The 27,803-nt window shown below is 27.2% G+C and overlaps 1 protein-coding gene across 6 annotated transcripts; it reads right to left on the bottom strand.

The window, feature by feature from the left end:
• Nucleotides 1–27,803, bottom strand: LOC122717388 (patched domain-containing protein 3). 6 transcript variants are annotated; one of them, XM_043941430.1, is made up of 10 exons: nt 27,508–27,803; nt 12,746–12,923; nt 10,829–11,105; nt 9,885–10,095; nt 9,016–9,201; nt 8,608–8,951; nt 6,102–6,302; nt 5,887–6,018; nt 3,463–3,776; nt 1–2,972 (listed from the first exon to the last, which is right to left on the bottom strand). In XM_043941430.1, the coding sequence occupies exons 3-10, from the start codon at nt 11,103–11,105 to the stop codon at nt 1,503–1,505; spliced, it is 3,135 nt and encodes a 1,044-aa protein (XP_043797365.1). In that variant the 5' UTR covers nt 12,746–12,923; nt 27,508–27,803; the 3' UTR covers nt 1–1,502. The 6 variants fall into 6 exon arrangements, with proteins under 6 accessions (XP_043797365.1, XP_043797366.1, XP_043797368.1 ...); XM_043941431.1 differs by lacking the exon at nt 12,746–12,923 and having other exon boundaries at nt 27,508–27,584; nt 27,648–27,803; XM_043941433.1 differs by lacking the exon at nt 27,508–27,803 and adding an exon at nt 17,369–17,411.

The following is a 27,803-nucleotide window of genomic DNA, read 5'->3' as shown; positions in this document are numbered from 1 at the left end:
TTTCGTTTACAAGAATTTTTCAATGGCAACTGCCAGTTTGATAATACTTAATATTTATTACATTCCTCTCATTCATCCACACCCACGCATAAGTGCTATACAGAAAAAATTGTGCTGAACGCTCAGGATACATCGTTTATTTCATCCATTTAAAAATTATAGATAAATATGCATACAATTTTTTTTTTTAACAATTAATCGAATTCGTTTTAATACTATGCAATTAAAAGCTTTTACCAAGACTGAAATCCTCTTGTCTATTGTATAAAGAATAGCATGCAATTCTTCCAACATTTAATATATGTAATTTACATTTTACTTTACTATTGTTTTCTGAATAGAAACTTTTATGCGAGTTTCTAATTTCTCAAACTATTGTTAAAAAATTTTCAAAATAGATGAGCAAACATTATTTCCTTTGCGCGTACAAATTGACCTGCAATCATACTATACATCCATGTGTCACGATATTTTAACACAAATGGACGATCAAATAACGAAGAAGAGAAACACTGGTGGAGAATTGAACTTGATTCACGTGTGCTTGTAAAAATTTTTGATGACACCATTTGATTTCATTTCTCTTTTGTGCAATTAAAATTATTATCTTATTTCACAAAAATTTTATTTTCTTCTTCTTTTTCATCAAGAACATATTTCATAATAAGGCACGACAGATTCTTCAAATTTTGTGTTTAAAAAATTGGCTCTCCCTGCTGTTGCGTTTTGGTTTTGATTTCTATTGAGCAGATTAATTCTTACACACTATCCATAGATCGTGAAGAATCATTCTTGTTATTTTCCACGATCTTTGACTAACTTGTGCGCGATAACTGCACTTGCCTGCTGATATAGTTAGATTTCTACTATCCTAAAATTTTCACGAAACTAATGGAGAAAAAATTCATTATCATGCATACAGCTCAAAGTAAAAATGTATCAAATTCACAGTTTTAATCGCGTCAGCCTAAATTTTTAAAATTCCACGACTACAATCTATTTTCATTCTTTCTCTTTTTTTTTTTTTTTCTTTTCTTTAATTTAACCACAAAGAAACAGATTTAAAAGATTTTAAAAATACAGGCTGATGTAATTTTATCTATTATGTTCTAACTTTTTATGATATAGTTCCTCCGACAGTTTTTTTAAAACTTACACTTGAAAAATAGTCTCTTCCAAACTCACTCAAGTCTCTTTCCAAAATAGAACACGACTCGTGGAATTTTCTCCACGAGAAAAGATCCTTTCTTCAACAAAAGAAAAAACCAAATGATTCACTGATCTTTCAGACACCAATTTATATTTACAACCATAAAGAGAATCAATAGTCAAAAAAAAAAAAAAATATATATATAAATCATATCTCCAATAATTATCCTAAGAGCAGAAAGGAAAATTCAAGATATTGACTTCCTTCCAAGAAAAACTTTAAATTTGTTACTTCTCTGCGCAAACCGTACAAAGGCTGTTTAACACTTATTACTCTTCATTGAAAGATATCATTAAGGATAACGCGAATCACTCAGGTACCTCGACGAGTAATGAAGATTATGGTACGATCTACTTCTTCTATGATCTCTGTGTAATTGATTCGCGGGCCTTTGAGCCGGATATGGTCCTACATAAGATACTGTCCTAACCGCTCGTCGCTCCTGCTCATTTGGAACTGGTTCTGGAAGTGTTCCAGAATAATCCGGAGGTGGTGCAGCTGGTGATGAAGCGGTTTGAAACTGAGACATTCCATAGAGGACACCTATGGATTTTCTGCAGACATCGTGCCGCCTTTGATTTTCTTGTTCCAACTGACCCTCCTTTCTTCTGCTTTGGGACGATCCACTTTCCGTGGAATTGCTGTCCTCGCTGGTCCCCAATCCAGGATCCCTATCGTCGAACGCAGCTAAACTGGTTGCGGGGCTGCCTTGAAAATTCTTATCGGAAGAATGATGATAATAAGTCAAAGTTGGATGTGGAATCACGTAAGGATGTTGGAGTTCGCAATTTAGATCCTTCTCTGAAATCTTCCTCTGTTGAGTTTTATCCGTTTTGTCCGTTTTGTCATCGTGATAAGATGAAGGGCCGAATAATGATAACAAGACAGGAAGTAGGAACATTCCGTGCATGGCTCCGATAAATATCACCAGGAACACCATCTTGAAGAATACCATAAAAATGTACGTTCCAGCAAGGACCAAGGCTATTAATCCAAGGATCGTAGAGGTGGCCCCTTGTACTATGGGAAGGCCAAGACTGTACAAACTTTCTTTCACTCTGTCCTCCGGTGTCTTCTGTTTGGAGCTCATATAGGCGTAGCAAATGTGAGCAGTGAAATCGACGCTGAAACCTATACACATGATAAGATTAATCATGGATATGCTGTCTAGGCTTACATCCCACAGAGCCATGTAACCAGCGACTCCCAATTCGATTGAAATGATACAAAAAGCAACCCAGAGGCAACACATTACATTGGGGATAAAGATGAAGCTGATGAGCATCATGACAAGGGCACCAAACACCATACATTGAATACTAGTGGGTTTAACAAGTTCGAATTGGTCGAAGAACACAAAGTAGGGATGGAACACGCTGGCGTTCAATGGAGATTGAGCGCAAATCTGACGGAGCTCTTTCACCATGTCTTTCTCCTGATTGGTCCCGCTTACATTCACCGCTTGAATGAGAAATCTGCTGGCTATAATGTGTTCTTCGCTCGGGTCGAACTTCACATCCAAGGAAAAGCTACTTTTAGGGGACAACCAAGTGTCTTTTAATTCTTTGATGAAACTTTTCTCGTCTTCGATATCTACGTCGGTCGCACTGTTGTTGGCGTAGCTGAGAAAATTTCTCAGCCAGCTCTCCGTGTAGATAGGAGCGCTGCTGATGTATTTGCTGGCCTCCAAGGATCGAGTTAAATTCTCCATCTGTTCCTGAATCACTGGGTCGCTGTAATTATATTCTCCGCTTACTACCACCTGAAATCGTGATATTTTTTTTAAAATCAACTTAAACGAAATTAACGAGTTTAAGATCTTTCTATGACTCGATAAAAACTCGTCCTCAAATATATTAAATTATATGTAATCATCGAGATTGTAAAAAATGCGGTATTTTCGAATGTTTAAACGAACGTTGTGTAGCCTGAATCGTGATAGTGCTGTCTGACGCAATGCCAGTCACTTTTCTTCGACTGGACTCTAAGAGAAAGTCACTCACGTGACATAATTGCGAGTAAAAAATTATTATTAGAACGACAAATCTTCGAAAATTGATTACGATCCCTGAACGATTTGAATGGAAAATTGTCATTCTTCGATTAAAAATTTCTTACATTCCAAGTAAAATTTTATAAATTTTACATTAAAATATTTTTTAATATATATATATTTTTCTCAAGCATTACTTATCACAAATTTCTTTCAAAAATATCTAACACAAAATCCGATTAAAATCCTGATTCTGTACCTGTATTCTATATGGGAATTCTCGAAAATAGTAATCTTGACGGTCATAGAAAACAATCGAATAAGAGTCATTCTTGGAGAGCTTGCGTCGATCCAAGCCCTCCCGAAGAGTTGTCAGCCCGTAAAGAGCGCCGGCTAGATAGCAGCCGAATATCAGAATTACAATGATTTTGATGGGTCTGCAATTCAACGCGGCGGCCAGATAATCCCGGAACCAACTCATGCATCCGTGTTCCGGGTTGTCGGTAGGATTATAAGGATCGTCTGGATCCACGCCCCCGGTGCATAATGCTCTATAGAACCAAGATCTGTTTGCTGAAAAATAGAAGAAAGATATTTGTTAATTCATAAATCAATCGATGTATAGTTTATATACGGGACAATCAGTGTTTTCATAAAGAAGCCATTATCATTGACTTTGAAACTTCTAAGCATTGTGGGAAAAAGAATGATGAAGCCATTGTGTGGTGAGAACAAAGGCATCGGTACAATGTCACGCGCCAACCGACAATGTTAATTACATTAAGATTCCAAGTACGCATTCGTGATGAGGATAATCAATTTCCAAGATGCGTTCACCTTTATCGATTGTTAATTACAATTCTTTTCCATCAAATCAATTTTTATTGATAAATTCGAATAACTTATCTAGTTTCACCTGTATTAAATAAAAAATTCTTAAAACCATCTCTCTAAGATTACGTTAAATCAGGTTAGATCAGATTAAATTGGGCAACACAGATCTCTTGGAACCTGTACACCTTTTACTTCCTTTCTCTGAAAGAAAAAACTTTACCAAAAATTTTTATGTAACAATATTATATAACAACAGCGTAAAGCCGGTGATTTCCATAGGCAATTTTCTGCCGTCAATTTCGAGAATTTGTTCTCCAAATTTCCGGTCAAACAAATAGATGAATCATCTTCCAAAATTGGGACAGTTTTTTCGAATGAATCTTGATAAAAAAAAATTTTTTCAATCCACGTCCTTTTGTAATAATGAGTAATATCAATAGTAATAAGTTATGGCGAATCAGCATTGATTTTTCTAAAAACTTCAAAGGATAATAAATGCATATATATGTATATATATCATTTTTGTGTCAAAATCAAATGAACTGATTTTGTCATTTTTTAATAATATTGCAAGACAATTCCGGTTCATAGATAATAAAATGGAAATTGATGCATTTGCTAATTTTTTTCGGTGACAGGAAGAAATTACGTAAAAATGTGACTAAGATGACATTGTTCATAACTGTTTACAATGTCTCGAGAGAAAGTGACATGTTTATGTAATAGAACGGTGATCTAACAAATTAGCGAGGCTCGAACATAACCTAGCTTTTCTCACGTAACTGGTGGTATACCACAAGCGATATATCTTGAATTTTTATTAAATTAACGAGATACATGTGGCAAATGTGTGTACAAAGAAAGTAACCGAATTTAAATCTCACAATAATCAATTTTAACGGGAGCCATTTACCAATTATAACAATATTATCAAAGAGTTTCATTGATGTATAACCATTCATAATAAAAGACTTCCTGATGCGATCAAACTACAATTTACAAATCATTTTAGAGACTTAACAACGGTTAGTCAGAATCTTCCGGCTTTCATGATCGAAATGGCAAACCATTCGTAACAACTTTTCCCTTCTAATAATCATACATCGATTTCTAGAAATAAAGCAATATTGTTAAAAAATTTTAACAAAAAAAAATCTGTTCTGTGATTTTTAAAATGACATCATTTTAATTATATTAAAAATAAATAAACAATTATGATTCCAAAACTCGAAGATTTAATTGTAAATTCTATAATGTAGAAAGTTTTGTGTCGTGTAGAGAATACATGAAAGTTTAAACAGATACTGGCAAATGATACGTTCAATACGTATTCTCTGTCCGTGAAAGTATTCCGGATAACGTCTTCTTGGGATATTTTTTGTTACCTATACATATATGCAGTATATTTAAGTGTAAAATGGTTACATTGGATGTAGTAACCTAAAGGAATTCTCCGATCGCCAAACTCTTACTTTTACCACGTGAGTTCTTGGACAATTATGTAACGAGAAAACATGTATCTACTTCCTTATTCTTTTTCACCTTCTTTATTCAAAAATTCTTATTTTTTTTATATACTTCTTCAAAGATTGTATTATATAAATTATTTAGATATAAATAATTTTGTTAAACTGATTTGAAATATAACAAAATTTAAATATATATAATTTGAAAATATATATATATGTTAGATAGATATATACATGTAGATAATTTAAGAATATTTATCGTGAATATTTATTAATTAGTTTCGTTAAAGATATATTAGATCTAATACTACTAAAGGATATGATTATGAACTTAAGAAACTAACTAAGAAAAAAGAAACAGAGTAATAAAAAAAACTCACAAGACTTGGAGAGAGGTTGCACCTTGCAACATACTACACTATGAAGATTCTTTTGCTCGCAATAGCCACTGATGGCTACACAGCCTGTGAAGAAGGTCAGGTGAAACACGAAGGTGAAGACTACGGCGAATCCTGAGACAAAAAAAAAATATGTCACTTAATCAGTTTCCAAGTTTAGCTTTCAATTCTCTTTAGCCGATATATCTTTTACACACCTGAATAAATACAGAAAATTTGAACAGAGGGAAAGGGTGAGAGAATGCCAATGAAGAACGATATCATGTCAGTCAAGGAAGTAATGGTAATCGAGACAGCAGCTTCGCTAAGAGTCGCAGCCATTCTTTCAGGTACCGGTTTCATTATACTGGTTCGTCTCCAAGCAGCTAGCATCACAAACGTGTCATCTATTCCAATACCTGCGAACAATTAAAGGATTGACTTAATTGAGAGTATTAAATCGCTTTGTCATAAATTATTTGGGATAAAAAATAAATAAATCATGACACCGATGAATCATACGAAGAACGAATTGTCGGCGCAAACACCCCTTATGTCGGTATAAAAACGACCACGGTATCATTATCGTGATAACAAGGCGGCAGTTAATACGTCGAGTGAATCAGAATGGCCGGCTTATTCGTGATTCAGCCTGTCTACATTTGGATGGCGATTTATAACCGCTAATAAACGCATTTATTCAATTTCAAGCAAGGACGACCGATTTTCAGAACCCTTTCCCGCGTTATTGTTCGAGTTCAACTATGCTTTTTCACCTAACGATCGAATAAATTTTAAATTCACAGTATTCTAATAATTTCTCGATTCGAGAAAAAGTAATGTACTCTGCATAATTCTAATTTTAAAAAACGTAGAAAGCATCGTACGTTATCAAAATATAATTATATTTTTTCTTTACAAATATACAAATTTCATTTTCATTATTTTAATCGTTTACAAGTTATACATTTTACAGTGTAAATTGATAAGCACATCATATCGTCACATGCAATACTTGATATTCTAAAGAAAATTAAAAATTTCATCCGCCATTTTCATCTAATTCAAATGTGATTATCGATATTTTTATATATCGATAAATATCGATAATATTGCTATGTTATTAATTCGATACATCGATATTATTAGAACATCGATTACAAATAAAAATGAAGAATTAGAATTTTTATTTTTTTTATTCAAAATTATTATTAATATTAATATTATTAACGATCATTTATAAATAAACGATATTTAATTAATTTTTTGAGTTACATATTGAAAATATTGTTAAAATATCAATAATACGAAGTGACTTAATTTAATTACAACATAATTTTTCATTAAAATTTATTTATTTTTAATAACTTATTAATAATAATTTTTAATTAAAAAAATAGGAATCCAATCATTTTTATCCGTTAATAATATTTTGCATAGATATATCGAATATCATAAATATATCGAAAACTATTATTAATATGTATCGATAAAATATCGATAATCAATAACTACAACTCTAATTTGACACTTTATGATTTTCTTTTACATATCAATAAGAATTTTAAAGATGTTCATTACAAATAATTAAGTGATACAAAAATAATAAAATTTAATTCAAAATCAACTACGAGAATATTTTAGTATATTTCATGAAACGAAAAAACTTGTTTTGGAAAAAAATTTATATACTATTCTTGAACGAATAGTAAAAGATATTAAAAAATAAACATACATTTCTGAAATTAATGAATTCTATTTCTATTTCTATTTTTAGATTTTTAAATATCTCTTTTCATTTTCGAAATATAAGTGTATAACACTATTCTCTAGTTAACCTTCATATGTATGACTATTTTAAAAAAAACATAATAATCCAATTAAAATATATGTATTAGAGAAAATGATTCATAACGCAATAGCCATTGACGAAAGTCTTTTGCGAAATTGTGTTTACTAGCTCTGTTCGAATGAATGATCACGAGTCAAGCAATAGGACAAACATCGAGTGATTTACGTGAAAAGCGGAAATTTCGCTGCAACTTTTCCCTTTTGCTGTTGCATTTGCGTGTATCAATCATCAAGCAATGTGACTGTTCATTATTGCACACGTTAGATCATTGTGAAATTTTTCTTTTTCATTTTGAACTTATTCCTTTTAATTTTAAATCTCTCTGATAAAAAAAAGTATCTTCAAAAAGACACGCGAATCATATTGATTTGTGGTTTTATTCACCTCATTCTCAGAATTCACATAATAATTCCTCTCATCAATCATTCACTCCATGCAGAAATATGCGTCACAGGTTTTTTTTGTAATCTAAGAAATGTAAATTGAAATTAGCATGATTCAGTTTTATTTTTTCTTTCGTATTTAATTGGGAATTCCACGTTTAAAAATAAATGGCTGATGTTTTAAATACCATTGTTATTTTTTTAATATTTCGTTAACCATAATGTTACAGAATCTATTTAACCTAAATAGCATTCCTGCATGATAAAGATTATATTATATGGAAAAAGAAAGTGCAGGTGCACTAAACTTTAGTGAAAAGCAGTACATCATTCTTTTGTCAGAATCCTACAGACACGCATGCTATTGAATTTATGTCCAAAGAATACTAATTAATTATCATATTACAATTCTTCTTCAGTTTTTCAATAAAATTCTATATTCAAATCTTATTGACGCTTACAAATCTCGTTTAATAATATTTCACTCACCAATCATGAGAAAAGGTGCAGCTAAATTGAGACCAATGAAATCGACACCTAGGTATATACAAAGACCAAAAGCTGCCACCGTTGCCATCGCAGCGGAAACATTGCCAAGAAGTCCCAGCCATGGTTTGCTGCGCACCCAATCGGTCATCATGCAAGTGACCACAGAGAACAGAGCCATCAATATGAATGTGCTCGAAAAATAAGGCACTATGGTTTTGGTGTTCTCTTCCAGTTCTAGTTCCAAAGTCCTAGACGCAAACCTGGCAGTGGTAATGTGTTTGAAAATGTTCTCCTCTTCCACTTTTCTCAATGTCTCCAGGAATGCTTCTTCCCAGGCTGCTCCTCTATTTCAAAAATAAGATAGAAAATGTAAAATAAAGGATGTAAGAATTTTAGAGATCGACTTACATCGCATCTTGACGAGCATTGTCAGCTGTGAGAAAGTAGGCCAATTGCATAGAGGGTACAGACTCGATCATTAAATCTTTGTCGATCACACTTCCTCCAAAATAGACCGGCAATATGTAAAAATCCCAGGTGACAGGATTCAGCGTGACAGGAAACGTCAGATTGAGCTCTTTCTTCTCCACAAACCTGCAAAATGCTACCGAGTACTTAGACCCCTACTACTATTATATTTTTTATTCAATTTGCATAAAAGAACAATGGATATTTTTATATTTGTTTTTAGCCATGACACATGAACAAAAATAAGTGATATTTTATAATGATCTTCTATGTACGATGAAACCTTATGAAATATGTTTTATGCACGGTATTTTTTTTTAATGCTTTAGTCATCAATCATAATAAATTATAATAATATAAATAAAATTATTAAAAATATTTATGTATTAAAAATTTATTTAAAAATATATATATATTTACAATATATTTACAATATTTAAAATATATATATTTTTATAAAAATAAAATAAAATAAGATATTGCTTAGAAAGTCATGTGTCATGTTTTATGATAAACAATCGCGTGATGACGCTTACTTATGAGCATATTTGGTAGCTATTCAAACTCATGGATGATACCTGCAAGTAATTGGCAAAATCATATATGCATCATATATAAATAAAGAAAATTTCCATTTAATTTGTTTAATATAAAATAGATTTTTAGTGATTAAATAGAGTTTCAGTTAAATTAGTGTTCACTCATAATTAAAAATGCCTAGTCTTTTTTAACATATAAGACAATAAATATGCCATTATTATTCTTTGCTTTTAAATTTTTTCTCAATTTATAATTATAATGATACTTACTCTATAATATGATGTAGATCTAGAATATCGTTGTTGAAGCATGTGTCTAACCATCTAGCACAAATTTGACTATAATTAAATTCTTCTCCTTCGTACATCGCTTTCGTATTTCTTATAGTCTTATCCAGTTCTCTGAGCTCGTTGAATACCACTGTTCTCAATAGATTTTCATTTCCATCCTTAGATGTGATAATCACATGCCCGAATCGACCTAATATCATGTCCAAAAATAATATTCAATTACAAACGAGTAGACAGATTCTTGAAGAAAATATTGATATGGAAAAAAAAAAGTAAAATATACATAAGAAACTACATTAATTATGTTCTTGTAATCAAGATTAATTAGCAATGGCTCAATGAAACATGAAAGTTCTCAAACTAATAGCAAATCACAGTTTGCATGTTCAATCGCTCTACAGCACAAAATTACACATAATGCAAACAAGGAAACACTGTCAGAGTAATTGATGTAAGCGAGCACTTTCTCCTTGAACTTCGCCATCACCATTATTGTTCTCCTCGTGGGATCATGTAATAATATATCATTAAATCATAATATAAATCATTCGAATATATTTCAATTGGAACTTAAAAATTTTTAATGAATATTTTTAATATATTCGAGATCGCACTGAAAATTGATTGCAAATATCAATTTTCGTTTTACAAAAAACAAAAACAAAAAATTGAATATCTAGAAAACTTTTTTTCAGCATCGATCGCTATAAAATAGAAAATTTCCATAATGCATATATTGCGTCATTAGTCTTGATAAGTTAAAGAATTATAAAAGAATTTTTTATATTGAAGAAGAATGGAAGAATATGGAAGTAAGAATTATAGAGTAAAAAAGGTCAAAACTGATTGACAAATCTAAAACTGAAAGTATGAAATTTTTTTAGTTTCTCGATGGAACTTCCTTTTTCTCAAATCCAACTTACCTGGCCTAGTGATGCGACCTAGATTGAATCTGTGACTATAATTGACTTTAAAGTACTGTTCGACAATCGCCCTTTCCGTTTTGCTTGGTCCATTAATCGGAGAAAAGAGGTATTCCGGATCTATCTCGTAATGGATCCTCTGATATCCGGTAAAGCAGATGCAGGCCAGGAGAACTGGAACTATGACGAAATAACCGGGATGATGGCCAACTACTAGACCTAATTTGTGAAAGGCTCGGTTCAAGAAATCGTCCACACAAGTCAGATTGTTCCACATCTAAAAATATTATTGATACAATCATAATTTTATTTCATATTTATATTTATCAGGAGAATACAATGCTTATAATATTATTTGCAAAAAGATAATGAAGATGCTTCCAAATTTTTTTATCTAATTTTATTTATATTTCTTATTATTAGAAATATATGTAATGAAAGATGAAATTCTATTTGATATTTATAATTATCAAAGCACAAAATGCTTATAACTTTATTTATAAATAATAAAAATGAAAAAAAGATGAATCTTTGTCTGTCTATTCTATGACATTATAACTGAATTCGTTCCATATAGATATAGTTGAAGATTCTATGATGACTAACAGTAATTCGAAAGAAAATTAGTTCGCGAAACATACGTGAAGATATTGATCAATTGTTTGAAATTAAAATACGACTTGCTGATTATTATAATTTCAACATAATATTATTTAAAAAATGGGGAAAATAATAGAAAACGTACTATTCATTTCCAAACAAATAATGAATTCAAATGTTAAAGATAGACTATATCACAATACAGCGCAAGAAATTACAGAGAAATAAAGCGAACAATAATATTATAATTAAGTTTTTCAGAATTCAAAACTATAATTACGAACAACGATTATTTGGGATTAATATAATGTTAATTTTAACTGTCCTATTGTGCAAAAATTTGTATCAATAATTATAATAATTATATACATATATTTTCATTAAATGAAAAATTCATTTACATTTTCTAAAATATCAAAAACTTAAATAAAATTCTAAAATATCATCTCATTTTCTAAAATATCAAAAATTTAAATAAAATTCAATATAAAAGAAATTTTCATTAATTTAAAAAATTTAATTTAATTAATTTTAATAATTTAAAAGATATAATTTAAAATAGATATAATTTAAGATTATTATTTAAAAAAGATATAATTTAAAAGATTTAATTTAATTAATTTTTTAATTTTCTAATTTGTAATTGTAATGTTTTAATATAAAATATTTCCAATTATTTTTGAATATTATTTTTTTACGGCGATAACAATAAAAATCAAAAAAATTAAACAATAAAGTACTTATGTTTTCCACATATTTAAAGCATAAAATATGTGAAATTCATCGCACGGTCCGTTTGATGCGTAACGAAAGATTTTAGAATTCAAGATTTTATCAATTTTTTTTTCCTGCTTGTATAAATAAATAATGCGCGCAAAAGTATACACAGTAATTGTAATTTCCCACAAACAATTCCTTATCACAATATCCAAACACAGTAAATTGAACATAAGAATATAGAATTATAAAATTAATAAAGTCAACCACTTGCAAATCTTAATATCGAAATTACTATAATATACCTTCTAATATCGTAAAGGAAAACAACTGATCTAGATAATTTTTCAAATGGAATATTTAATTTATAATAAATAATCTATCTTTTGAAATATTTTTATGCAATCTTGATTATATCAATGATTTTAAATAATAAAATTAAGTGAAATGCTCGTGTATGTATATATACTCATATCTATACTTAATCTAGACTCAACTGAATGCACAATTTCTAAACAACGACAACAGACCAAACATTTTCCAAAGTGCATCAAGAGTTGTATGACGATATTGTAGTTATGTCACAATGGAAAAACATACTTAGTCTAATAACACAGACATCCGTCCCTCTTCTTAAGTAATCATCCGCGTCTTCACGCTGAAATTCGTGTTCAATTTTAACGATGAAAATCGCACACATCCGTCCTCTTCGGACCAATCATACTATCATGAAATCCACTTTCGCTATACACCAAGATCATTATCTTTCTTCTGTATCCTAATCAAGAAAAAAAAAAGGATATTAAAAATTCCAAACGAAAAATGGGTTAAACGAATTCAAATAAAATGTCATTGAAAAACGGGGAGTAAAAGTGACGAAAACTTGACCCAGATAATGACAATACGCGTTTAGCATAGCGAAATCATCATTGTGTGTCGATTCCTCGGATTCAAGTAGGGATTGCAAATCGTTGCAGATACTTATAAGGAACGATCCACAATTCTTTTCTAGAGAACTCATTGACTTGCAATTCTCGTTACCTCAGATTCCGTTGAAAAACGTATATAAAAGCAAATACGTACATAAAAGCATAATACATGAGAACAAGTACCTCGAAGAAATGGAATAATTCCGATTACTTGATAAGGAAAACATTTTTCACACATTCACAATATTTTTTGCAATATTCAGTTCAAATATGTAAATATACTACATTAACATAAATATTGAATTTGGATGAAATTTTTTCAATACTTATATAAAAAAAAACATGTATACTATACACTTGAATAGACCGGTAGCTCTAGATCAAAGTTTCCTATTTCATACCCTGGATCAATGTCCTACGTTCATTGTTTGTTCGGGAAAAAACTTGTTCTTTCTGGATCATCAACCCGCATACAGAATAAAGTAACAGTACACCGTACATTCTTCCTTAGCGTCTCATCATTCTCACATGTCTAGTGCCTCCCACTCTTCCTTGGTAGCTCGTGTGCATATATAATAGTTTGGATTCTTTCCCAGCATCTCATCTAAATAGCGTTTCATATTTCACATTTTTGAAGGAAGATCTACTTTGTATTTAATTCACACATCCTTCTGCTACCCATATATCTTCCCTCATATAATTCAATATCTCGTATAATTCAATATTATTCTAAAAAATTATGAAAGGATTCCTCCTAAAAAAATATTAGAAATGTTATTTTATTCTAGAAAATTTCAAAAGAAAATTACAATAAGATTGAGAAAAAATACAAAATACTATCAATAAAATTCAATCTAAATGTCTATAATTTGACGTGATCTCAGAACATTTTAAAAGAATATCTTCTAAAAGAATATTTAAAAAAAAATTATTATTTCATTCGACAAAATTTTCAAGAAAATTAGAATAAGATCAAAGAAAAAATATAAGATACTATCGATAAAATTCGAAAGCGTAGACGCGGTTATCCGTAGAAACGGAAGGACATTGGCTCCGGACATGGCAGAATCGAGCGTGAACGACTTTCTAAAACCACTTGCACTCGATTCCAACTTGCTTCTCGAACGGTGGCTGGTGCCGATGACGTGGTTTCCAACATAGTAAACATACAGATCTTTGAGATGGCCATCTTTCTCTTCTCATCACGGAGAAAGTAGCCGATCCTACCAGTCATTGGGTAACAGAACTCGCTCCTTATTCGATCGCTCGATTGAATAACCAATCGCATAACAATCGATCCAACCTTTTGTTCGAGTTGTCCAACGGAATAGTAACTTCGCGTACATAACCAATTTAATCAGATTAATTAACAGCCGTTACGCAAGTTTCACTAGTTGTATAATTTTGTATTATTTGGAAAGTAATCTTCACAATGTTATGTAACATCTTTCTCTTTTGATACAATCAAAGAAATATAGAATTTTAGAAAAGTGATTTTTTTGAAATTATATTTGTGTTAATCGGTTTTATTTAATTGATTTAGATTAATGGACTGATTTCATAATATTCAATTTTGTTTAGATTAATATTAACTTTATTTAATATTACAAAATAAATGAAAGAAGATAATAAATAATTCATGATATTCGAGTTTGGATTAAAAGTAAATTTACATCATATAGATAAAAAAAAAAGTAAAATGGCATGAAGAAATAGTTTCTTAAAATTTTTCAACATTCTTAAATAATTTTGAAAAATTATCTCCTTATGAAATTATGAAGTTAATCTAGATTTCATTAGAAGTTTGATCAATAACTTTATGGTGNGATTTACACATGTGAAATAGTATGATACACATGCACCGGATTGCCTAATTGATTAGAATGTAGATTGGTCAACCGATGTGGTAACATAATATATTGAATAATAATCATCAGATTAAATCACAATGTCGATAGCAATGAAATAGCAGTGATATCTACTAGCGGATACTCAACTTTCAATTCGATGAATTGACTAAATCGCTCTAATGACCAGACGGAAATTTAAATAGATAACCCCTAACGCCAGAAATAACTTTTGATAAGTAAGAAGGAAATGAGAAACTGTATTTATATTACGTAGAAAATGCGTAACCAATATTTAAACACATATTTGCGATACTTTCACTAATTTTTTGATATTTTTTGGCGAAACTATCGATAGTACAAGTTACGTAGAATCAATTTACGTAAGTTTTATAAGAAAGTAATAAAAAAAAAATATTGTTTTTCTAGAATTAAGCGATCCCTTAATACCTTTGAACGGAACACTAAAACTTCATAACAACGAATGATAAACGAATGAGATTTAGAATGTTTCGAATTATTTTTAATTTATAAAAGAGAAAAATCAAATCATCTTAAAACTGATTCAAAGTTTAAAAATTCTTGAAAAAAAATTCTTGATCAATTCGAAATTCTTAAGAATTATTTCACTTGCATTACCTACTTTCCATTTTTACCTATTTTCAAGAATTGACCAACATTATCGTATTCCGATTCAAGGACAAAAATAAAAGGTAATGCGAGACAGAATAACTCGCAAGAATTTTAATTAAAAATTTATTTTAAAAGAATCAGTTGAAAATGATTTAAACTTGAATTTTTTTTTCGTTTGATGTACAATATTCATTCTAAATCCCATCATTATAAAAGATATCTTGAAAAATGACCGAAATAATGCGAACGATCTCTCGTAACGCTGTTTCATCTGAGACGCAGGTCACGCGAGTTTGCATTGAGAATATCAACTCGATTTCGCTCCATGGACCTTGTGCTCGAAATTTGTGTCATATCCCTTCGTAATCATGACTGCCCTTTCAAAGAGCTGTTATCATTGAACATATCTGAAGAATTATTGGTTGGAGGATTGAAATTTGGAACCTAAAAAAATATTGGTGATTATTTTAATTATAGTAGAATATATACAAGATAATTTTCTCGTGTGGAACAAAAGGAAATATCGATGAGATAATTTAAAGATTCTTAATCCCCAAATATTTATGGATCGCAATTCTTTATTTATAAAATAATCATTGATTGAAAATGAGTCTCAGTTTATAAATATTTGAGAATTATTATCTTATTCGTCGATAATTCCTGCATGTTACGTGATACTGACGACAAAACATTCGGTATCAACTTTTGAAATTATCTTATATGTGTTTTCTTTGGATCCTAGCGAAAAAATTACACTATATAAATGTGAATAAATTCAGTAGAATAAAGTAACTTAATGTTAAGATAATTAATTAATTATTATATATAATTAATTAAGATAATTTGAATTAAATATAACAAAATATAATAAAATTAAAATAATCATCCCTTAGCTAATTATTGATTAAATCTATAAATAATATAATAAAAAAAATAGTAAAATAATAAAGTTAAATATGTATTTAAAAATTTAATTATATTAAAATTCAGAGAATAAACTCTACAATTTAAAAACTAAATGCCATTGTCTTGTAAAATTTTATAGACATAATTTTATCTAATTGTGATTGATTCTGTTTAAACTTCTTATAGTAAATCTTAACATAATGGTTAACACAATTAATTATGATCTTAATTTTATTAACCGGAACTTTATTCTAAAACTTTCAATCGATTAAAATTGAAATCAAACAAGTTCAAAATAGGTCTGTGAAATCATAACCGTATCATGTAACGGTAAACGTAAACCGATAAAGAGTTACCTAGACCTGATATACCTTCACTTATGAATTGATAAATTATGAAACGACGTGAAGATTACATCTAGGGGACGATTATTTTGCTCGAGAATCAATGTCGGGTTAACATATCATCATTATATCATCACAAGACAAGAAAATTGCGATCACGTTATTGTAACGTATTCAAATTATCCTTTCTTCTTCGAAAATTATTTTTAATGAATTATATAAAATTATTATAAAATTATCTTGTATCAAATCTTTTAAAATTTTTATCTCTTAAATATAATATTTTTATATTTTATAAATAATCATGAAAAATTAATCTACTATTTCATTTTTTATTTTTTATTATTTTTCTATTATTTCATTCAGTATTCTTGAAATGGTTAATTCATATTTTAAAGTATTCTTCAAACTTTAGATCTTACATTCTTTTAATTGAAGTAACGAGAATAAATTTAATTGTCAAAATAATATTTAACTCAATTTCACATCTTCAGAGAAAGTACATGCAAAATAATTTATAATGATATGTTAACAATCGATCTAAATATTATCTAAATTAGATACCAGAAACTATAATATTAAAATTGATTCTAAATTCAGGTTGGCACGTGGCCGAGAACGAAAGTAACATTTATAAATAAAAAAAAAAAAATGGAAAATTCTCAGGCTTATGCTTTCTCGTCGACACGGTGGTTGCTTGCTTCGAGGTATAAGAGCCACTTCACTGCGGCGATGCCTCTCTGTTTTCTTGCTTCTCTGGATTCGACTTTACAACTCATTTCCACATGAGGGGAATAAAAAATAAAGGAAAATTAATAAACAGCGCGTGTACTATTCGAGGAAAGAGGAGGAAAATTACGGAAAAAACCGTACCTAATACTTAAAATGCTGACGCAGATTGCAAGAAAACAACTAGTGGAAAGCTATATAGGATTTTTGCCGCATTCTCTTGCGAAATTCATGTTTTGACGTCGTAGTTATTCTTTTTCTATCCCTTGGCCGATAATAAATTATTTTGCACAATGTCCTCGACATTTTCACAATCTGTTAAGTATTATTGTGTATGTAATTTTTAAGATTCTTGTATAGATTCAAACACCTATAATGTTAATTTTCATAAATATTAAGATTACTGACAGTCCAATATTGAATAGAGTGAGTAAAAACTAGATTTATTTAATACTTTGATTTAGTGATTTTTATAATATGTTAAATAATATATTTTTTAATGATATATAAATATTATTATAATATTGCAAGTTGATTTTAAATATATTTTGAAAGCATTAAATCATTGTATTAAATAATTTTGATGATAATTATAAAAATTGTTTCACTTAAATTTGTGACATGAAATACTTTTGATGTAATTAAGATTTCATGAAAATATCTTTTACAAGTAAATTTCTCACGCTAACATTTAATTAACTCTAAAATATTCATAAATAATGGTGAATTCAAAAAAACGAATTCCCTGGAGGGTAAGTTTCACAAGCTAGTATTTACGTCACGTTATACCGGTTTTCCACGCGGACTTGTTTGTTAATTGACCGCGAAAGTATTAAAACCTGATTTTAGGTCAATTTCGTGCGTGTACAAATATGGATGGATGTTACGTGAAACGAAAGTAAGTGCGATGAATGTTACACAATCGTCCCTAGTCGCAATTTCGTTGATCAACCAGTGACGAAACAATTCTTTCAAAACAACGAAGAAGAAAATTATGACCAGGAAATAAGAAGAAAAGTGACCAATTCTTCATCCTAACAAAAAAAACTTATTTAGTTTAGAATTTATATGAAAATTCTTTGAGACTTTTAGAATTTTTTGAATATCTTTTTCAATATCTTTTAAAAGCTTTTAAAATTTTTCAAAGATCATTAAAATTAAAAGATTTTTATAATCTTTTAGAATATATATAACTTTTTAAAAATTTCTGCGAATTTTTAAAGACTTACATTATAATTTTTTAAAGACTTACATTGATATTTGAAGAATTTTAGTATTTTAAATCTTCTGTGGATTTTCAGTATTTTAAATTTTCCGAGAACACAACAAAAATTTTTTTCAAAATTTGAGATCAAAAATATTCAAAAATCTTCATAGCTGTGAACTTTAAAAAGCTTTCAAGTACTTTCAAACAGCATGTACATATAAATCTATCATTAACATAATCCAATATTACATAAGGAATACAAAATAATATTTCACGAACATGCTGTATTTCAAAGTAATTATTCGAAGAAATTTCCTCGCATTTTTTATTTTTTCTAAATCATATTAATGGTCGGAAATAAAGATAATATTTACGTGAAAGATTTAGAGCAATTAATATATCATTGATTTTTTCTTCTTATATCATTTATTCTATCTGAATTTCATTCTTGTTTGATTGAAGAAAATTTCATTGAATGTTATGAGAAATCGATAAGGAAATGACAGATTTTAGTTTTATGGAGCATTAGTTTTGCGTAACAAAATAATAATTGTTACTTTTATTGTTCACTGTTGAAACTATGCAAAAATCACGTCTTCTAAGAATCTTAATTAAATTGCTTTTGCAATTCTTGACAATTCTCTTTTTCTTTCTTAATCTTTGTGTTTATTATAAACTCCTGTAAAAAAAATTCATAGAATAATAAATGAATCGAAATAAAAGAATTATGTTGTGTTATATATTAATTTATATTTATATTTATATTTATAAATTAGTTTTCTTTAAAAAAATCAATGCATTGTATTTTTAAAATGAAAAAATGATATTTTAAAAATTGAAAAATAGTTTTTAAACATGAAATAAATAAAAATTAAATATATTTTATATGATCTGGAAATTTACCTAAGTCAAATTTTCATTTTCAAGTCAAATTTTCAAGTCAAATTAGAAAATCGCCAAAATCATAGATTCTGATAAAATATTTTATGTATTTTATATTTTAAGAGAAAAATTAATTTTTATTTCTATCACTTTCTTTCCTTTTTTTTTTTATTTTTATGGTGAATATATTTCTTATTCCTAGAAACAAAAATGATTATATCTATATAATTACAAGAATTTTTTATGGAAAATATGTAGATTTAAGGAATCATGGAAGCAAACAAATTGATTTGAAAGATTTTCTAAAAGAAATATAAGGGAACAAAACTGCATATAATATATTCCATATTATAATAATTATTTATTATATATTATATCTTGTTATTATTATTATTATATAAATCTTATTTTTTTTTCTGCTAAAATTGTTTTCAAGAGATAATTCTTCTTAATTTTATTTATTGATTAAAATGATAATTCATTGTATTTTAATAAATGATCAATGTTCAAGAAAACTAATCATTAGTTGATCAGACCTTGAAATTTTTATTTCGCCAAACAATCCATCTGTGTGATGGAACATTTGATGGAAGAAGGGCTATTAATCACACAAAATTGTTAGCACACAGTTTCCCTGCTCGATTATCAATGACAGTCACGTTGCTCTATTCATCGTGACGTCAAAGCAGTATGAAACTACGATCTATAGCCGATCGCGAAATGAGGTGTCACAAAATGAACGACAATATTTAATAATAACATTTAGATCTTTAATATTCATTCAAAATTAGAAAGACAGAATACGTTCAGAATAAATGAAAAAATTTATTTATTGAATCCATAAATATTATGCATTTTGATTCCCAAAAGAATTATAAAAAAACTAATTAGAATACTAATGTTATATGATCAATATATATAATTATATAATTCAAATTCAACATAGATCTAAATCAAAAACAAATTTAGATCTAACAAAATTTAATTTATTGTTAAACTTAAATTCTCTCCTGATCCTTAAAATCAAATCTAAATTAAAGTTTAGATTTAATTCAGGTTTAACTTTAAATATAATTTACATTTATAGACTATTTCTAAATTTTTAGATCTATTAGATTTAGATTAATCAGATTTAAACACTGACTTTAATTCGAATATAATTTAATTAAATTTTAATACTTTAATAAATTAATTTTGATTCGACTTATACCATATAAAAAAGAAAAAATATCATTCAAATTAGATACATAGAAATAGTGATACAAAGGGAACAGGTCGACCTCGAAAGCATGCTTCTTACATTTACGCTGCAAAATTATGCAGTTACGTGCCCTTTTTTTCGCATCATCCGTTATGCGTTGCAAAATCTACGGGTCAATCGTGAAAAAATCAGAACAAGGCCGTATGCGTGAATTCCATGCCTCTTTACTAGAGACTACATGCAATTATATTCTCTTATTATCAATAAATTATTCAATAGATAATCTTTTTTTTTATTATTATGATCTATGTGTATATTTTATTAGACTTCTATGGCCATAATAATTTTATATTTATATCATATATAAGTTAGATTTATTAAGAAATCATAAAAAAAGAAATAATAAAATACTTTTAAAGTATATCAAACAATTGAATTGTCTATTGTGAAAGAATAAGTGTTAATTAAACCTAATTAGAGCAATTTCTTTGTGCAAGTATTTAGTTGGGCCAGTGCACTTGTGTAATTATCTCATTCTTCTTAATTTCTGCATTCATAATTTTTTTTAGTTTATTTAAATATATACTATATTAAGTTTTATTTAACATTTATTTAACATCTTATACTACTATAAAAGTAGTAGTTTTATTTATAAAATTCATGGTTTTCAAATAGTATTTCAACAATAAATATTTGCAATTATTTAATTCTAAAGAATTTTTTTGTCACAATTGATTATCATTAATGATTAAATATCATTCTGATATAATACATACATTTTACAAATCATATGTCTCTTTCAACAAAAATCAAATTTATCATTCATAAATAATAATTCAAGAAAGTTTCATTATAATTGCATTTATATCTCTCTATTTTTATAATATTCAAGTGCATGTTACATAATTTCAATATGAAATCTGTGTATATATATATATATATATATATATATAATATTTATATTTGCATGCTCGAATCATTAAATTCTTATTTTATAGTTAAAATCAAACCAATCACTCATATAAACAAATAATATATTAAAATTAATTAAAATCCATCGATCTTTCTTTAAAATCGTGCTTTCTCACAATTTACACTTCTAGAAGCATGCATTAATCGAATATCCGGATTGATCGTTAAAACACTCGCGACATAACCCGATTATGCAAACTAGACGCGTGTGTACAACATTTGTAGAAATTGATTAGATGGATTTAGATTTGTTAGACAAGTTAGTAGTAATAAATCTCTTTTAACACTTGCTTTTTTGACTCAGAAGTCAATTTTTCTTTTACTCATTTCTTTTCTTAAGTTTGAGAAATTTTTAGTATTTTTTCTTATATTTTCTAATTAATCATATTCTATCGAGGTTTTTAAAATCCTTTTGTAAATCCTCAATTATAAAATGAGATATAATATACACGTGAAATCGACGTATGTTAATGTAACTAATTAAATAGTTGACTAATAGATTTTTTTCTTAAAATTTATTCAATATCTCCTAAAAAATATTAGAATATTAAATATTTACATTAGAAATAATTATTAAAAATATTTAATTATATTAAATAATAATTTATTAAAGATATTTATTTATATTAAATCACTATTTTTTTATTCTCTTTTATCTAAATAATAAAAGATAAAAATTAAAGATTTCCATGAGTCACTAATAAAATATTTTACTCTATATCACAGCCAATATTTAATTATTGATTATTAGTCTATATTTCATTAAACGTTTGTTGAGACAAATTAAAATAATGTTATTTATAGTTTTTACAGCTTATACAAATTATATTATTTTGCATTAAATGTAAAAAATATTAAATATATTAAAAATAATTAATAATTTCACCTGTCTTTTCATAAGTCATTTACTTATGTTATGCAGAAAGTATTAAAATATCAATATGTTAGTATGAATAGCTTAGAATAGTCACACATGCTAATTGGAGGAACTTCATCATGAAATCAGTTATCCTCGTGATCAACATGTATAAAGATAACAAAGCATGCTACAGCCAGCCAGGATGATAAAAATAAGTTTGTACGACCAAACAAATTCGTAATCGTATTCAAAAAATATTGTATTTTATTTCAATATAAAATAATAAGTTGTAATAGTTTAAAAATCAGAAACTTGAAGTTTTTTGATTAAATGAAATCTCATTTGTCACTAATTATAACCACCTAATAACCTGAACTTCACTGCAAGAGAATGTAAAGAAAATATCGATTATTCGATATAATCGATATAATCGATGTAATCGATATAATTGATGTAATCGATTTCATGCTTCGTGTGGTATTCATACTGTTATTACTTTGCTTAGTGTATAGTAAATAAAAAAATTAATTAATCCTTACAACTTAACTTTTTGTATATTAGTTGACTATTTTAAATAATTTTTATATATAATTTCCATTTTTAATTATTTTAATAAGTTAATATTGTAAATTTATAATAATATTTATTACTGTAATAAATACTTTACGCGAGTTGTCTACAAAAATCAAGAACATAAAAAAAATTTCCATAAATTAAAATAAAAATTAAATAATTATAATATATTATAACTTTTCAAACTTTGAAATGAATTATGAGATCTAAATGAAAATAAAAATATCGATGAATAAAATATTATAAATCTTTTTTATTCTAAAATTTTCTCTCATAATAAGATTCTTAAAAAAATAAAATTAAATATAAATTAAAAAATTGCAAATGAAATTATATGTTGATGTATGTAATATTCATCCTTGAGAGTTTAATATGAATTATATTTAATTAAAACTCAAACCTTCCAGAATCATATTTTTGATCCTGCTCGTGCAAAATATCTTACAGTTTGATATAATGTAGTTTCTAAAATCATCAGCATATGACTCATGTCTAATCAGGTGTGTTACATGTTATAGATATTATACAAAAGCCAATAGAAATGTACTATCTTATTTAAATTAAAGAAATAGAAGATACAAATTTTTCTCTTTCCTTTCGAATTTTTTTATACTGAGTTTATTTTTTTATTTCTAGTATCATAAACAACTATATATCGTATCAAGATGATTCTTTGCAATCGATAAATTAAACTCTTTGATATCTCTTCCGGTTCGAAAGCATGCTCCAATGAAGGGAAATGGTGAGATTCATTTTTCGTAACAATGGAGAAACCATTCATTTCCTTTCATCCTTTTTTCCCTTTTCTTGGCTTTCCAGGAATTTTATTCCTTTTTGCAAATGTCTATGAGTAGAATTAAGACATAATAAGAAAACATATTTTTCTATAGGTTTATTCTTTTATTTTTTTTTATATTTTATTTTAATTTATTTTTCTAGGTAAAAAGAATTAATTAGAATAATTTTAAAAAATAGCACATGTTATAGATTGTAATTAAAAAATAAAAATTAATAAATGATAAATATAAATATAAAAATAAGAATGAAGATATAAAAATCTAAAGCGATTTAAATAGAAATATGAGACTAAATATCATATATGCATGTAATATCATAAAAAATCTTTTCAAATAATAATAATTCATCTAAATAAGATTAATTATTCGTATAAATAAATGCTTAAACTTTAGAATTTTTTAGAAAATTCCAGAAGATTGTACAGCTATTATTTAAGTTCGACATGATTTCCAATTTCAATATCGGAACAATAACCATGGAGACTTTCTACCGATTTTGGTCATTTGCCAGTGATTTATGCGATCGAATAAAATTTATGCGCCATTAACCACCTGTTTCCATAGTCTTTTACAACCAATCGCGATAGTTGCGATTATGAGAATACTTTATTGTGAAAGTGATTTGTATTGTGAAAACTCTTCTGTATTTCCGAATATTGTAATTATTTCTTAAGAAAATAGTATTACTCATGTTTTTTAGGCTTCTATATTTTGATTACAATGAAATAGAAAAAGATCTTTGAGAAATAAAATCTTTTTAAACAAAATCAGAATTTAAATACAAAATTTAATTTCAGGATTTTAATTTAATTCAACTTAATTTTAACTTGATTCAACTTGATTAACTTGATTATCTTGAATATTACCAATAATTAGAATTTTGACATGAGATAGGAAGAAAACTTATAAAATTAATAAACTTATAATTTACTTTTTTTTAAATTCATAAAAATTTATTTTTAATCTTTATAAAGTATTAAATTTTATTAAAAATAAATTATAATATCATGTAATTTTTTTATAATCTACAGAATTTTTGAAATAATAATTGCAAATTTTACAAATCAATTTACTAATAATGAGAACATATATAAAATATTTATAGTATAATATTAACTAATCTGAAAAACTCTGGAAAATTTATTCTAAATCTATTTAGATTTAAAGAATATATTTAGGAAGTACTTATATTTCTTCCAAAAGTAATAAAAAAACGTATAATTCATCATCCAAGATCTTAGGCTAAATTACATTCTAGAAAAACAAGCGCAGAACCGTTTAACTCATTCAACCGATGTTAAAAATGAAATTGTCCATAATCCATTGCAAGCCATTAAATGTTCACGACGTAATAGACTTTTCTCCAGAGAAACAACATTGATCACACGCTTCCTATTTCATAATGCAAAATAAAATAAAATTTTGAAATAAGTAGAAAATAACAACTCTACTATATATATACATATATATATATATATATATATATATATATATATACATGTATATACATATGTATATACATATATACATATACATTATATGTATATATATATATATATATACATATAAAACTAAAATAAAATTATAAAAAAAAATAGCTTAATCTATTATTTATAATAATTTTCTTACTTTCTCAATTAATATTAGTAAAGAATATCTTCAAGAATTACCAAAACATGATTTTTTTACTATTTTTCCATTTTTCTCATTTTGTCGATTAATGTTGAGATTTATGCCAATCGAACAACGACATAGGTTAAAAACGATATAAAAATAGAGCCCCCTCGACTTAGTGATTCGCAAGTTCCCCTCTGAACCGAGGTCAACAGTTTGTTACAGGGATCGTCCCTCAAGGGGATATAAACACCCGCGGTTGATTGACCCGTCGCCGCGACGCACATTCAACAGCTGCATACCTTCGCCGCGTAACAAGAACAATCGAGTGCATTAAATGTAATGGCAACTTGATGATAGTTCAGATACGATTCACTAACCATCTTCTATAGAAAAACAGTATATATAATTGATAACAAAATAGGAAATTCATAAATATTGAATTGAAATAAAGACTTGAAAAATTATATAAAGTTTTGAGATATAAAAAATTTTAGAAAAGTTTTGAAAAATACAAAATTTTGAGAACATTTGAATTATACGAGATGGATTTTTTAAAAAATTCTCAGATTTTTGAAATTTTTTAAAAAACTTAAAAATAATTTTAAAAAGCTTTAAGAGAGAAGATTCAGGAAAAACTTTAAAAAATAAAATTTTTAAATTACTATAGAAAATGAATCTGAAAAATTTTTAGATTTCAAACAATTCTAAAAAAACAATTCTAATATTTATAAAGAATTTTAAAAAATTTTAAATTATAGTAAAAAATTCTGAGATTCTAAAAAATTCTAAAAAATTCTAGAAAACATATTCTTGAAAAAAACATATAATATATTACATTCTTCATTCATTTTATTAATAGTTAAAATTATTAATAATTAATATATAATTTTAGAATATTATAGAATGTTTTGAAAATCAATTATGTTTTATAAATCATTATAAAAATTATTTTAAAACTTTAAAAATGTATTAAATAAATATAATAAATTTTTTAAGTAATCTCTAAGAAACTTAAGATCTCAGGAAATGGAGAGAACTCAATATTACATAATAGAAAGGGTAACGTGGAATAAATTCAACATAAAGTTCTCGTAGCAATAAGGAAGTTTCCTGTTTATGCTTGATAACGGCAAACCTGTTAAATTATTAGTTACAGAGTTAGAAACGATGTGGTTTGTTTTTAAATAGTAAAAGTCTACATTCTCTTAACGAGATTGAAATAGAAATCCAATACTTAATAAATAATCTATTATCAAAAAAAAAAAAAAATATCAATATGAACAAATCAAACATTTAGATAATAATGATAGTTTATTCTAAATAGATTCATTTCATTTGTAATTTTTTAATTTATATTTAGTTTTTTATATAAATACAATTTAAAAATTCGAGTTTGATTAAAATAATATTTATTTAAAAATATTTAATAGTTAACTTTAGTTTTTAACTTTAACTTTAATTTTACTTTACTTTGATTTCTAGTCAATCAAGATATCTTCTCGCAGTTAAAATCTCATTAATTTATCATCATATAGTATTTTTACTATAATTTTTTTTACAAAAATATTAAAAAATTTCATATACATAATATATCGGAGCATCTTCATTATTTTGCAGATTATTCAACTTTTGCAGAATCATTTTCAAATTATTGTTTTAAACAATTTAAATATACAGATATTATCTAATTATATAATAAAAAGAATTACATTTAAAAAAATATTTAGAGAATCACATTTATTCACATATAGCATAAAGTATAATTAAAATATTAAAAATAAAAATTAAAAATTTCTTAAATATTAAATAAAATACTCATATTCCATATGATTTTTTTCAATATTTTAAAAAAAAAATATTACAAACCTTATTTCACAATGATCAGAATCCTGTTACTCAAAAATCGTCGTTCCACGTGAATTGTTGATTACCTTCGAAGAACACTAAGTACGAAGAACACCGGAAGTATAGTTAACAGAATATTTCCTCTTATAATAATGTTTCACCTGCACGTTTTCTGGCACTGGCGTGTCATCGTCGACGACGCAAACAATCAGAAACGAACACCACACAAAAAAATCGAAACGCGACTATTCGACTTGTTTCGCCGCGAAACGCTAAATTCGAACTGATCACCGCGCGCTTCAAGTTCTCCTACTACT

Source organism: Apis laboriosa, unplaced genomic scaffold (genome assembly GCF_014066325.1).
Source record: "Apis laboriosa isolate Shangri-la unplaced genomic scaffold, ASM1406632v1 scaffold4_cov146, whole genome shotgun sequence".
In the NCBI taxonomy this organism is placed as follows: Eukaryota; Metazoa; Arthropoda; class Insecta; order Hymenoptera; family Apidae; genus Apis; species Apis laboriosa.
Note: the sequence above shows the minus strand (reverse complement) of the source record. Positions and strands in the feature narration are given on the sequence as shown.